This window comes from Varanus komodoensis, unplaced genomic scaffold, assembly GCF_004798865.1.
Source record: "Varanus komodoensis strain SLA01 unplaced genomic scaffold, ASM479886v1 scaffold18_3, whole genome shotgun sequence".
NCBI lineage: Eukaryota > Metazoa > Chordata > Lepidosauria > Squamata > Varanidae > Varanus > Varanus komodoensis.
Genome location: NW_025335549.1, coordinates 11931621 through 11943837, shown reverse-complemented (window position 1 = coordinate 11943837; position 12217 = coordinate 11931621). Strand labels below are relative to the sequence as shown.

At 40.9% G+C, this 12217-nt stretch overlaps 1 protein-coding gene across 10 annotated transcripts in view; it reads right to left on the bottom strand.

The window, feature by feature from the left end:
- The window catches only part of HDX (highly divergent homeobox), a 57384-nt gene that overhangs the window by 20811 nt on the left and 24356 nt on the right, over positions 1 to 12217 (bottom strand). For all 10 annotated transcript variants that reach the window (XR_006414447.1, XR_006414448.1, XM_044427323.1 and 7 more), the window contains 5 exons: positions 9197 to 9343; positions 6626 to 6833; positions 2906 to 2985; positions 2559 to 2642; positions 394 to 516 (listed from right to left, as the gene is read on the bottom strand). Coding sequence is in view for 8 of the 10 variants with exons in the window: in XM_044427323.1 (XP_044283258.1) it covers positions 394 to 516; positions 2559 to 2642; positions 2906 to 2985; positions 6626 to 6833; positions 9197 to 9343 (642 nt within the window). In the remaining 2 variants the exon portion in view is untranslated. The remainder of the gene's footprint in view (positions 1 to 393; positions 517 to 2558; positions 2643 to 2905; positions 2986 to 6625; positions 6834 to 9196; positions 9344 to 12217) is intronic.

The following is a 12217-nucleotide window of genomic DNA, read 5'->3' as shown; positions in this document are numbered from 1 at the left end:
CGTCAAGTGGGACGGGGCCATGTCAGGGGCAAAACCGATGCTGAGCCTGAGCGACAGAAAGAACGCCTGCGGAACCGTCAAGGGCGAGACCTATTCCAACCCAGTCAGTCCCCATGTGCAGCACATCTCAACGAGCCTGAGAAGCGCCCTGTGTTCTGTTCTGGCCGAGGTTCCTTCCCATTCAGTCCAGTGGCAGCACCAGCTCTGTACGTGCATCGCTAGGTCTGACAGCTGAAGTGAACAGGGAACTCACGGCAGCATTACATGGACACTGGAGCTTCCCTTGTTAATGAATCAGAGCCTCTGAATCTTGAAAAGTGACCGGGGGGGGCGGGGGGGGAATGGGGGACAGGCGTAAAGTCCTCTGTGTTTTTTTTCTTTGCTTGGTCCTACCTGCTGCTGTTCTTTATCATCCGTTTTGATGGCAAGGATCAAACTCCGAGTGAAAGCCTGCAGTTCGAAATATTTCTGTTTCTGATGCTCCAGTTCATTTTCAATTAACCTTACTTCCTCATTCTAAAAGCAGAGAAATAGTAATAAACTATATTTAGCATTTCAGAATAATTAGCTTAACCATTTGCATCACTATTTTCTTCTTTTTAAATCAAGAAGACTACAGCTGGGTATGTGGTGAGACCTGAACCGAGTTCCATACTTGGAGAATATATATGAAAGTACTCCAAAAATGGGACTAATGATAGGTAAACTCCTAGGGACAGAATTGCACTATAAAACTTTTAATAGATGGAACAACATACAAATTTATTTACTTAATTATGCTGATGAGTCACTCCATAAAAAATATTTGCAGAGTGACAAACAGCAAATAAAAATTAAACTATAAAATTAAATTAAGCACTAAACAGATAAAAAGCAACATATACTCACTTCTTATGAAACATTAACTTAGTATTCAAATGAAGTGTTCCAACCGGCTCTGTGATCTCCTTCCATTGGTATGTATTTATTTATTTCATTTCTATGCTGCCCAATAGCGGAGGCTTTCTGGGCAGTTAACAAAAGTTAACAATGAAATAAATAAATGAATGAACAGCTGCCCCTGCCACCAGCTCCCCTGCTACTTTCCCCTCTTCTTGCTGCCTCCAGAAAGTGATATTAAGTGGCCCCCTGCTTCTAAGTTCCAACCAGACATCCTAACTAGTAGTTGCCAATAGATCCAGCCTTTACAAAACCATCCTGTGCCCATTCAAAGCCATCGCTGCAGTGGTGAATTCCATTTCATTAAGTGCTGAGTGAAGAATAATGTGGAGTCTGTGGCAAAGACTTTTTCTGGCAAGAGTAACAACAAACAGGATTTACTGTCTCCCCTAATAATCTCAACCTCCGGACGCCTTGCACTAGGACAAGCAAGTCTTCTTAGATTTACATCCTGCGGACTGTTTTGGCTTAACAGTTTGGTTCTTGCAAACCCAGATATTTTACATCTGAACTTAGTTTTCTCAATCCAAGCAGAATATCTGTTGTTAATGCCTTTCCTTATTTAAAAAAAGGCACTCTCTCCACTTCTTTAAGAACTGGAATAAAATCAACACATTTTTAAAATGCTTACCAGGTTTTGTAAGAGCTTGTGGGTCACCTATAGAGCCTGAACACAGTCTAACCAAATATGCATATTTATGCAGGGACAGTATATTAGGAAGACTAACAGTTTATGTCAAAGGGTAATAAAGAAAACAAATGGGGTTCTGTAGGACACACTGCCACAACAAGTCATTCAGTTTGGTGACAAGTGACATTAAGAAAAGGTCACTTCTCCCCTTCCTCTCATATCGCTATTCATTCAGTGCTGCCCTTATCCTGAAGGCAGAACTCAGGAAATTAATGTGTGGACCTCAATTATACATCCATTGTGTGCTTTTAAAGAGGCTCCACACAGTTCAAATCTAGCTGAGGTTCTTGTACAAAATATATCTTTGATTCTAATACTAACCAAATTGGACTGAGGGTGCCCGAATCAAAATGGAACCATCCACCAATTCTTATGTACACATGTATCCTTTGCAATTTTGGCAAAAACCAGCTGTCGTTACAGTTTCCAACTGCCTTTGCTTACACTGCATCAAAAGCAAATATTAGACTGTAATCCACAAACTGATGAAATTGGCACAATCCATCTGCCCTCAAAGAAATCAGCATGTATTAAAACATAATGAAAATGCAATGTAATGAATGTAATCTTTGCTTACTTATGGAAGGAAAACGTGGGAGGGGTATTTATAAAACTATGTCTAAAATGGACTGTGGAAGGCAGGAGGACAGGACCTGGTGCAACAGCCAGCCTGTCAGAATGACAGCATTTCATATTTCTGCAAGGTAGAGACCTGCAGAGCAAAGGAATCAGCAGCTCTCAACACAACACTCCTAAAAAGCCAGAATGTCTTTTGCAGTGAACTGAAACTTCACTGCTACACTGCTTGATGACTTGGACTAACACTACCATGTTCCATATTCCTAATCTGATTGCTTGAAAGGAGCCAATATTTTGGTCTGGAGTTGATTGATCACCTTCTTCCTAAAAACAAATCTAAGTTCCTTACCTTATAATCCAGAAGAGAACTCATTTGATCCACTTCAGAATTACTTATCATATCACTTTCTTCATCATCTATAATTTCTATTTTCTGAAAAAGCAAAGGGTAAATTTCATTTTTGAAATTAAATACATCTTCCCAATCATAGGACTAAGAAAACTGCTTCAAAAGTGAAGTTAAAGATTTCCAAGATGCAGAATTCCATGCTCAGTACAATTTCGACATTTCCACAACAGCATTCCAAGCAGGCTCCACCAGAAGCCATTTGTGTGACTGTCTGTGACCTTTTATGCATCACTCCATCATATGAACTGGATTTAATAAAGCTGCTACATTCCAGGGAGCACACCTACCACATTATCAGTGGATACAGTAGTCGGGTCCCCCTCTTTGTGGCCAATGTCTTCGTTCTGAAGCACTTCACTGTGTTCTTCTACAGAAATAAACAAAATACGTGGTTTAATCATCTTTCAGTGATCTGCAGCACAGGAGAGACAAATGTTAACCTGCCCATTTCATACGCTTGTTTTGTTTTTGTTTTTTCCAGCACTGAATCCCTCTGTAAGAATCAGGGTCAGTTATTTCAAGACAACCTCTTCTGTTGGTTCAAACTTACTTGTGTTGCTTACACAAGTAAGATTTACTTAGGGTGAAGAATTCCAAGCTAATTAGCCATTCTAAACTTATTGCAGGATCCAGTTCTACAATAGCACTGCTACAACTCACCCCTCAGTGCTCAGGGGGAAGGGAAGAATCAAATACCTTCATCTGGCCATTTTGCTGGCAGTTCTAGCCTGGTGGGCAGGGCCTTCAGTGTGCGTGGAAATTGGTGGAAGTGTAGTGAATTGACAAGAGTGATTCTAGGGTTCACTGATCAACAATGCTAGCTTAGAAATGCCAAATCAGGAAGCACTTAAATGACAGCCCTTCTCCCAATTTGGCTAGCTTAAAGATAAACCCACCACGCCATGATCCTAACAGAAGCGTACTGCAAGGAAGCTGGCTACTTGGATAAAATATCCAGGTGAACTACTATAACTATTTACAGTATAACAAGATAAGGCAAATGTATCCTTTGCGAGCAAAGCGCCAGTTCAGTGCTGGATTAAATGTTTTTTCTAGATCCATGTCAATCCAGGCACTAAACAGTCTGAGTTGTCTTTATGGATCACCTCTCTTGGAAGGAAGAAGGTGGAGTGAAACCCTGATAATATGCCAACATTTATCAGGTTTTTAATGCAATAAACTACTGCATTTTTCTGGACCATTTATGGGTTGGAGGCTCAGTGATGCTTTTTTCCCCTGCTTGCATCTTGCACAATATATAGAAAAGCTGAAAATAATTCATCTGGTGAGTCCCAGATGCCTTCAAAGCAAAAGTTTCTAAGGATATTTAGAAATATTACTTTTTAGGTACTTAAGATACTTAGATACTTGGATTATGCAGTGGGCATAATTACCTGGCTTTAATTACCTTCATTTCAATACATAATAAAGAAGTTTGGTATTCCTCACACTTAGGATCTATTATATTATATTATATACTAAGGCAGTTAGTTGTCATGCATAATTCTAGTCTTGCCTACTTCTGCTGAGTGGCTACTATTAAAATTAATGTGTTTTTTCTGAAGATGTCATTATTAGAACCAAAAGGTAAAATACTGTGCTTAAGTCACAAGATCTCTGTGACAGCCTATTAACATGGAAAATCACTTCCCTTTTAAGCATGGTCTGTATCAAAATACATTCTTCTGCCCAAAACCTTAATTGTAGCCAAGTCCTCCAGTTCTCAGGTAAAGCATATAACTGGATACCAAATACCAACCGGTAAATCTATTTCATGTCCCAGAGGTTTCCCACTGCTGTCTATCATAGCTGAATTAGGTTTGGGGTTTACAGTGCTGGCTGGGGGTGGGGAGAGAAATGATCATTTTGTATGTATAAAACCCTTAAAGTCTGCTTTCATTCCTTGCACCAAAGAAGACCTGGCATTTATCCTGTAGCTGTGGGAGTACGAGTTCCTATTGTCTTCCTCCTTCCACTCCCTGATGGTTCCATCTTAAGCTTCAAAGTGCCACATCCAATTAATATTAAGACAGCTTCTCACTTGAATTGCAGAGTGTTCCGACTATTTCTCAACTCTCCTGTAGTTCCTTCGCCCTCAGGCAAAGGAGAGATCTGTAGACTTCGGTAACTTGCTTGGCTTTCCATCACTTCCAACCAATTCCATGTTATCTTATTCTCTTTATAATTGAAATTTTGACAGACCCAGTACAAGTTTGCTTCTAACAGTTCTCAATTTCTCAGACATTTCCTTCCCTGCCTCCCTCCCTCATACTCCAAGTTCTTCAAATGGAATAAGATCAAGCATTGGAAACGTATCTGCAAATGTGTTCCAGAAATAAGCTATTTTTGACATTCCAAAGCCACAGTCTTTGCTGACTGGTTCTCGTCAGAAACAACAGGAGCAATTAGCTGAAAGTGAGACCTATGTGATATGCGAACACATGAGCTGAACACATGGCTGAACACATGTTCAGTCCTAACTGGAACAGTTGTTGCTTCTTCTGTCTTCTAACACACGGCTCCATCATTGCTTGTTGTTGCTGCATCGTTTGCTGTGTAGCAGTCGATTCCAACAAGTGCCTTCTCTTTTATGCAAGGAGATTGTTCTTATATCATCCTTGTTAAAGGGCCACTGTCCAGTCGCTGAGCAAGTGGGATTATCTGTCCTCTTACTCAACTGGTATAATAAGTTGACACTGGTCAACCACCTTTCCCAGACGGCGGGGTGCAGCTGAGAGGAGTATATACAAAGGCAGGCTGCTTATCTCTAAGTGCCATTCCTCAAGTGACCATCTGTGCATTCATACATATGAGCTTGGTGCCTGCACAGAGCCTGCTGTTGGGAAACTTCTCTAAATAAGCATTTGATTGGGAGGGAACCCTGCCCCATCCACTCAGTTCTGTGCAGACCGCCACTGGTCCCAGGACAGAGGGAGGAGAGATCACCAGTCCCGTTTGGCTCCTCATGCTTCTGATATGATAAGGAGAGAGCAGGATCTGCTCCAGTCCAGCAACTGCAGATCATGCTGATGCCAGTGAGCCACAATGGATCGCCCCAGTGTTTTGTGAGTGTGTACAACTAACTTTGGTCTTCTGTATCTCTGTATTATTGATAAGCCGCATTCTAACTTAACATGTGACTGCTTCGGGTAAATTTGCTCTCTTCAGTCTTAATTTGCAGTTGCTTTTTCAGCTTTCTCTTGGAGAGGTGGCAAGACTCCTGCTTGAAATCCCACAAAACCACCATCAATCAGGGCAGACAACATTGAAGCAGACGGACCGATTTTCTGACTCAGAATAAGGTAGATTTCCTTGTTCCTGTCTTCTGAAGATGTTACCCACAGGCTAAAACTTTTCAAGCTTTGGATGTGATTCTAACGCATCCGATCACACTTATTCCGGTGTGAGTACACTTAGGAGCAAAATGCTAGCTAATACTTAGTTATCAGGAGGGTGAAAATTCAGGCTGCTGAGCCAGCGTATGAAAGATTAAAGGGAAATCACATAGAAAATTCAATTCTCTGGAAGTATGTACAGAGCCAAAATGGTACCATCCATGCACAAGAAAGAGTTACCAGCAGGTTTGTAGGAACTCTAGTGTTTGCAGAAGCATTGCCCCCACTCTCCAAGCCTGAGGACTCCTCCTGCTCAGACAGTTTGGAATGGTGGCCAAGTGTTGTAGGAGAAACAGCAAACCAGGGAGAGAGAATAGGATGGAGTAGCAGGTTATGGGACTGAATAACACTTGAATATTTTAATAGCAAACTCTCTCTCAGCATCACTCCTTATGTAGCCAAGGTGGAACCATCCATATGCAATTAGCCCAAAGGTTTGTAGAAATACAAATGAAGCATGAAATACGAAATATCAGTTAAGAAAAGCATGGAAATCTGAAGGTGAAAGGTACGTAAGGCAGTATCCTGGAAGAAGAAATGGCTGATTGGCTTGCACAACTAAAAACACTCCATGCGGCAGCATTTTATGGTGAGTCCCACTTGATACAATACCTTGTGAGCTTCCTTCTGATAGGCAAATTGATACTTCATCATTCCTGTCATTATCATCTCCCACATCAGTCGAAGCATCATCTCCTGGAATGGGTATTGATTTACCACTGGAATCAGATTGACTAGAAAAATCAGCAGGGCCACCTCGAGGAGGAGGGACTTCAATTCCCATTAAACGATATTTTCGTCTCCGATTCCCAATCCAAGTCTTACAATGAGAAAAATATACGGAACGTATCAGTAGATATCATCGAGCCAAAACTTGGTAATTCAAGGGGGAAAGCCCTATAATTTCTAAGTCTTGGATATTACAATTTCTTCACACAGGTGCTGGAAAGAGACAGCATTCCTTAGACAAAAGAAGGAGAAATTCTGTACAGGTGCAGAGAAACATGTAGATGCAACAATCTGAACTGGAACCCTTTTATCACTCTACTAAAAGGTCAATGTTATTGGCTCCATACTGACTTCCTAATGCTGGCATTGATCTTTAAAGCTCTCAGCACAATAGGACTGGTATGACTTATACACTGTCCTTTCTGCTTCCTGTCAAGTCTTTGATCAAGACCATGCTCTGTCCCCTGTACCCACTGAGGTTAGACAAGCAAATATCCAAGACAGGGCCCTTTATGTGCAACATATCCAGCTTTGGTCCTGTCCTCTGGGATGCTTACTTGAGGTTCCTGGCTTGATATCTGCTCTTCTGAATGTTGCTGAAAGCAGGATGTGATTCTAACACACATTGAAACGAACAAACACTGTCCTGATGCAATGCCCAATTCTATGCATGCTTATTACTGATCTGCATATAGAACTGCATCCATAATTGGCACCAAGTGGAAGAACGTACATTTGGAAGTTCCTAACATCACGATCTCCTGGTCCTTTCAATCCATCAATGGAATACTGCAAGTATCATAACATCAGCATGCTCCACTTTAAACATTTAACATCAGTAGAACAACAACATTAAAACTATATTTATATTTAATGTCCTTCCATTTCTGGAAGAAACTGCTGCAGCATGCCCCAAAGATCAGAGAAATCTAAGTCAAAAAAAGAATGTTTATAAACTGCTTCTTCAAGCTAAAAAGCCAACTGCTTCAACAAATCAAGTATTTTTAACTACACGCTTCAATTAATTATTGGTTAAAGTAAGCTGCAATTGTCAAAAGTCTACTTAATGTATTTGAAAAGATAATGTTTTCATTATAGCAATGTTTAATTGAGCTTCTAAAGAAAGAGAATGTGGTGCTGGTAGTGGCAGGGAAACCACAAGTAACCGTCACCGCAAAAGCATCTTAGATTGCAAACTGTGTGTGTGTGGGAGGGAGATACGAGTAGTATTTAGTTATAAAAAAGTAAGCAACTAGAACTTCTATCATTATGTTTATTGTCTCAGTCAATCATTATTGCACAGACATGGGTCTAAAAATCTTCACACAGAAGCAGCGAATCCCTTTCTGGAGCAGCTCTGTGTGTGGATGGGCAGAGAAAAAGATACGGCATACTCAATGAATATTCATTTCTTTTCAGGGCACCGTTTTTGTGTGCTTTTGATTATTTTCACATACGTTCTTTTAACGAAACGACTACTCTTTAAAAGTAGTATGCACTGCACTACTGGACTAATCCAGGGATTCAAATTCCCACTCAGTTGTGAAGCGCATCCTCGGGCCAGTCACTCTGCCTCAGTCTAACATACCTCATGGGGTCAGTGTAAAGACAAAATGGGAAACAGAGGAAGAATCATGGACATTGACTTGAGTTCCTTGGCAGAAAGGTGGGATAAAATGTCATAACTACACATGATAATTATATGGTACTCCTGCAATGATCAAAATATTACACATAAATTGCCTGAGTTGATCCTTCCAATAACCAAGTAAGGAAGGGCAGTATTCTTTGAGTTGCACTCAGTCCCTGCTCTGCAATACAGGAGAAAAGAAGCTAAACTAGCTACTAAATTAATGGCATAGGGGGCATTTGACTGAGGTTTTCCTATGACTCTTACGCCCCTTCCCTGTCTCTCTCCTCATGCAGAAAGTCATATAAATAACCTTCTCTAACAATTATACCTCTTGCCCATAACAGTTTCTACCACTGTCCTGAGCTCTGATCAAATGCTAACTTGAGACAAATTCCAGCTCAGGAATATGGGAGTTGATACAAGCACAGGTTTGCTCTGCCATTGAGTGATGGTTCTCCCTCATGAGAGAAAATAAAAACAAATTTAAAAGGAAGCAACATTCTACACTCTTCTGCAAAAACGTTTGGTATTCTTTTGCAATGATTATTCTGTTTCAGCTCTCAAAGCCCTTCCTGGTTTATAAACTTATATAAGTTGCAGCCCAACTGAAGTGTCAAATATCCAATTCATGCTGCCAATCGATATATGTCTCACCTGAGGGATTTTAGCTATAAATACACAGAGCAAAAGACTACTTCCTAACATGGCCATTCATTATGTAACACAATCTATTTCAGTCTACCTCATGCAATTTTAAAAAAAGCTTTCATCTAGCTATTTTTGCTTCTGAACCAGAAATGGGAGAACTAGAGGCTTCTTACCCGGACTATTTCACAGTCAACATTTAACTCTGCAGCAACGGCTTCAATTTTCTCTCTGCAAACTGACCCAAGGCTAGTCATGCCCTTGTCCCAGTATTTCTTCAGGGTAGCTAAATCCCGGTCACTGAATTGTGTACGATCCTGTAGCTGTAACACAAGCACATGTTTCTGTTTTATTAAGTGTCAAAAATCAAACAAGGAGGATAGAGATTGAAACATGAAGGCATTCCACCTGCTATTGTGAAGTCAGAAATTGAACTATTTGTAACGATTCTGTACTGTTCATAAATATTTGGTCCAATAAAGCATATCCTCAGTTTCATTTATAATTTTATTATTCTATATAAAAGTGATGAGAAATAGAATGCAAATCAATAAAGTGCACATCTGGCTACTTGTAAAGCATAAAAATCCCTGCAAAAACATACCGTTTGATAAAGGGAACTGTCTTTTTCCTTAGAGAAATAATAAAACTCCAGTCAATGAACACTGATTCCAGATGAGAACTTTCCATCAATCATAAAAAAGCACTCGTGCTTTGCCAAAATCCATAAGGAAGAGTCCAGAACTAGAGGACTGGGGAACCAGTCAACCACCCCACTACACAGAAGGATACAAACGATGTGGTGTTGTTCGCGCTAAGCATTCCTAATCTCACTCTTCAGCATGAAGGCTCTAAGAACAGCGTACGACAAATTAGGACAACTCCCCCCACGCACAAATATCTCCCCCAAACAATGGTTAAAGCAGCCTGCATTTGTGACTAATACTTAGCTCGAAACCTGATTCAACAGCATCAGGTACAGGGGCTAAATCCAGCCCTCCTGAGTACCCCAGACAGCACTAGCTCCATTGCCTTTACCTCTTCCAGGGCTCCCTACAGTCTTGAAACCTCCTCTGAAACTGAATTCAGTTCTTTGGTTGAAATAGGTTTCACACCTTTATGTGCAGAGCAGCACAGTGCCCCTTGCTGTCTTGACATAGCAGGAAGCCTGGCTTACCTTGCAAGAAGAGTATCAGACCTGAAGGTGCTTACAGGTATTAGAACCACTGAAATGAGGAACGAACTAGCACCCCGCAACCTATTGCAGTATAATTGCAAAGGAACAGAGCAATGGTCCCTTCCCCACAACATACACACAGAGACTTTGGGAAGTAGCCATCCAGATAGGAATTGAACCACTGAGTTCACAGCTCTTCATCCTCAACCCAAACAACTGGTCCAGAAGGATATCATAGTTGGTACTGAAAGCTACAGAGAATCCCAGGGAACTCCCCTCTCTTCTTCCCAGTGTCAAGCTCAGACCAAGCTCCTGATGCCAAGGCAGAGCCTGGAAGCCAAACAAGCATCTTCCCAAGTAGCCAAAAGCTCAATAAACAAAGAGAATGTACTCGGTAGGAGGTCACAAAGTAGAAAGGAAGTGCCTTTTTCCAGGTCAGGTAATTGTCTCTTCGATATTGTTTAGGCAAGGAGACAATGTTTAAAAGCAATAGTCAGGAGGCATTAGAGACATCAGACTGCCAACAGCCATTGTTGGAGCAAGTCGCTCACCCAAAGCTATCCACAAGATATTCTTATCTTGTGAGTACTGGCTATCAAAGGATCAGAGTTCCCAGCATCAGGGCAACCAATTTCAGTGCCACACCCAAGCTAAAAGCCAAACTGAAATGGACCTAATTACTGGTGTCATCCCATGTCTGGATGGTATAGCAAATTCATGGTATTAAAAATGGGAAGGGAGTGCAATTACACAAAACTAATGAACACATTTCCTCCCTAATGCCTACCCCGCACCCCAGTGTCCCCGGAAGTCATTAATAGCACTCTGGCTTTTTGTCATTTTCTTTAACTTATCAACAATCTGTATTGGAAAAAAGATGCAATAGGATGTAAGCTGGAGGTGAACCCAGACTTTACACTGAGATTGTCACCAGTCAAGTATCAGAAAGCAGGAGGTTAACGAGTTATTCATGTAAACAAGCTCCCTGATTGAAGATTTTCACCATGCCCTTTGTTTCCTAAATCACTCACATCATGCCTGGTGTTAAATTCATTAGTCACGTTATACACACGCTGAAGGACAGGTTGTCAGACAGTTTCTGGCAAAGAGCTTCAATTAATTCAGTATAAAAAGCAGCCCTTGTGGATAAGCAAAAGCTGCCTCTCTGTCATGCTCAAGATTATACATGGTTTCTTATGTGTGAAAGTCAACATTTGTTTCTTTTCAGCACTTAACAAGGCACCCTTGCAAAAGGCATTGACTGTTTTGGACAGGCACCGAAGGGCTGCTTTTGCAAGTCTGTACACCCGCCAAGCATAGTGCAAAGACACATGCAGATTTTCAAGAGACCACAGTAATTAAAGACCTGGAGTCATAGTTGTGAATTTAGCCAACACACACACACACACACACACACACACACCCCTTTCAAGCAGATTAAGTAGTTAATCCTCTAACATTTGACCCAGGATATCTACAGCACCATTCAGAGAAGGAAGTCTCAGGGAGAAGAGTAAGGAATGATACAAGGAGACATTATTATTGCTCTGTTGCACCCATTAAGATGATCACTTATTATAGCTATCTGGCATTATACTCTTCAGCAAATTAAACATAAATCTGAACAGCTAAAATCACTACCTGGCGTGGCTTAATGCTTCTAGCATTCTCAATGACAGAGGAATTAAGATGAAGCTAGAGTGAGCAACCTTTACGGAACAGACCATGTCGGTCTTTCTCATGGTCCTACTCCAGACTTCTCTGGAAAAGTAAACAGAAATATCTGGAATGTTGTTATTTGAATTCACAAAATACAACAGCACAGATTCAGGAGAAGATTGAATTCCACTACATATAAAAATTCTATGAATTTCAGATTTCCAGATCTGTTGTGATGCTCCATCTGGAAATCTTTGCAAAATGGTAGGCGGCTCCAGAAACATGAAGTCACACCACTAAGTTTCAAGTGGTTCATTCTTTGCATTTTAGTAAAGCACATCAATGCGGTATGATTATGGCA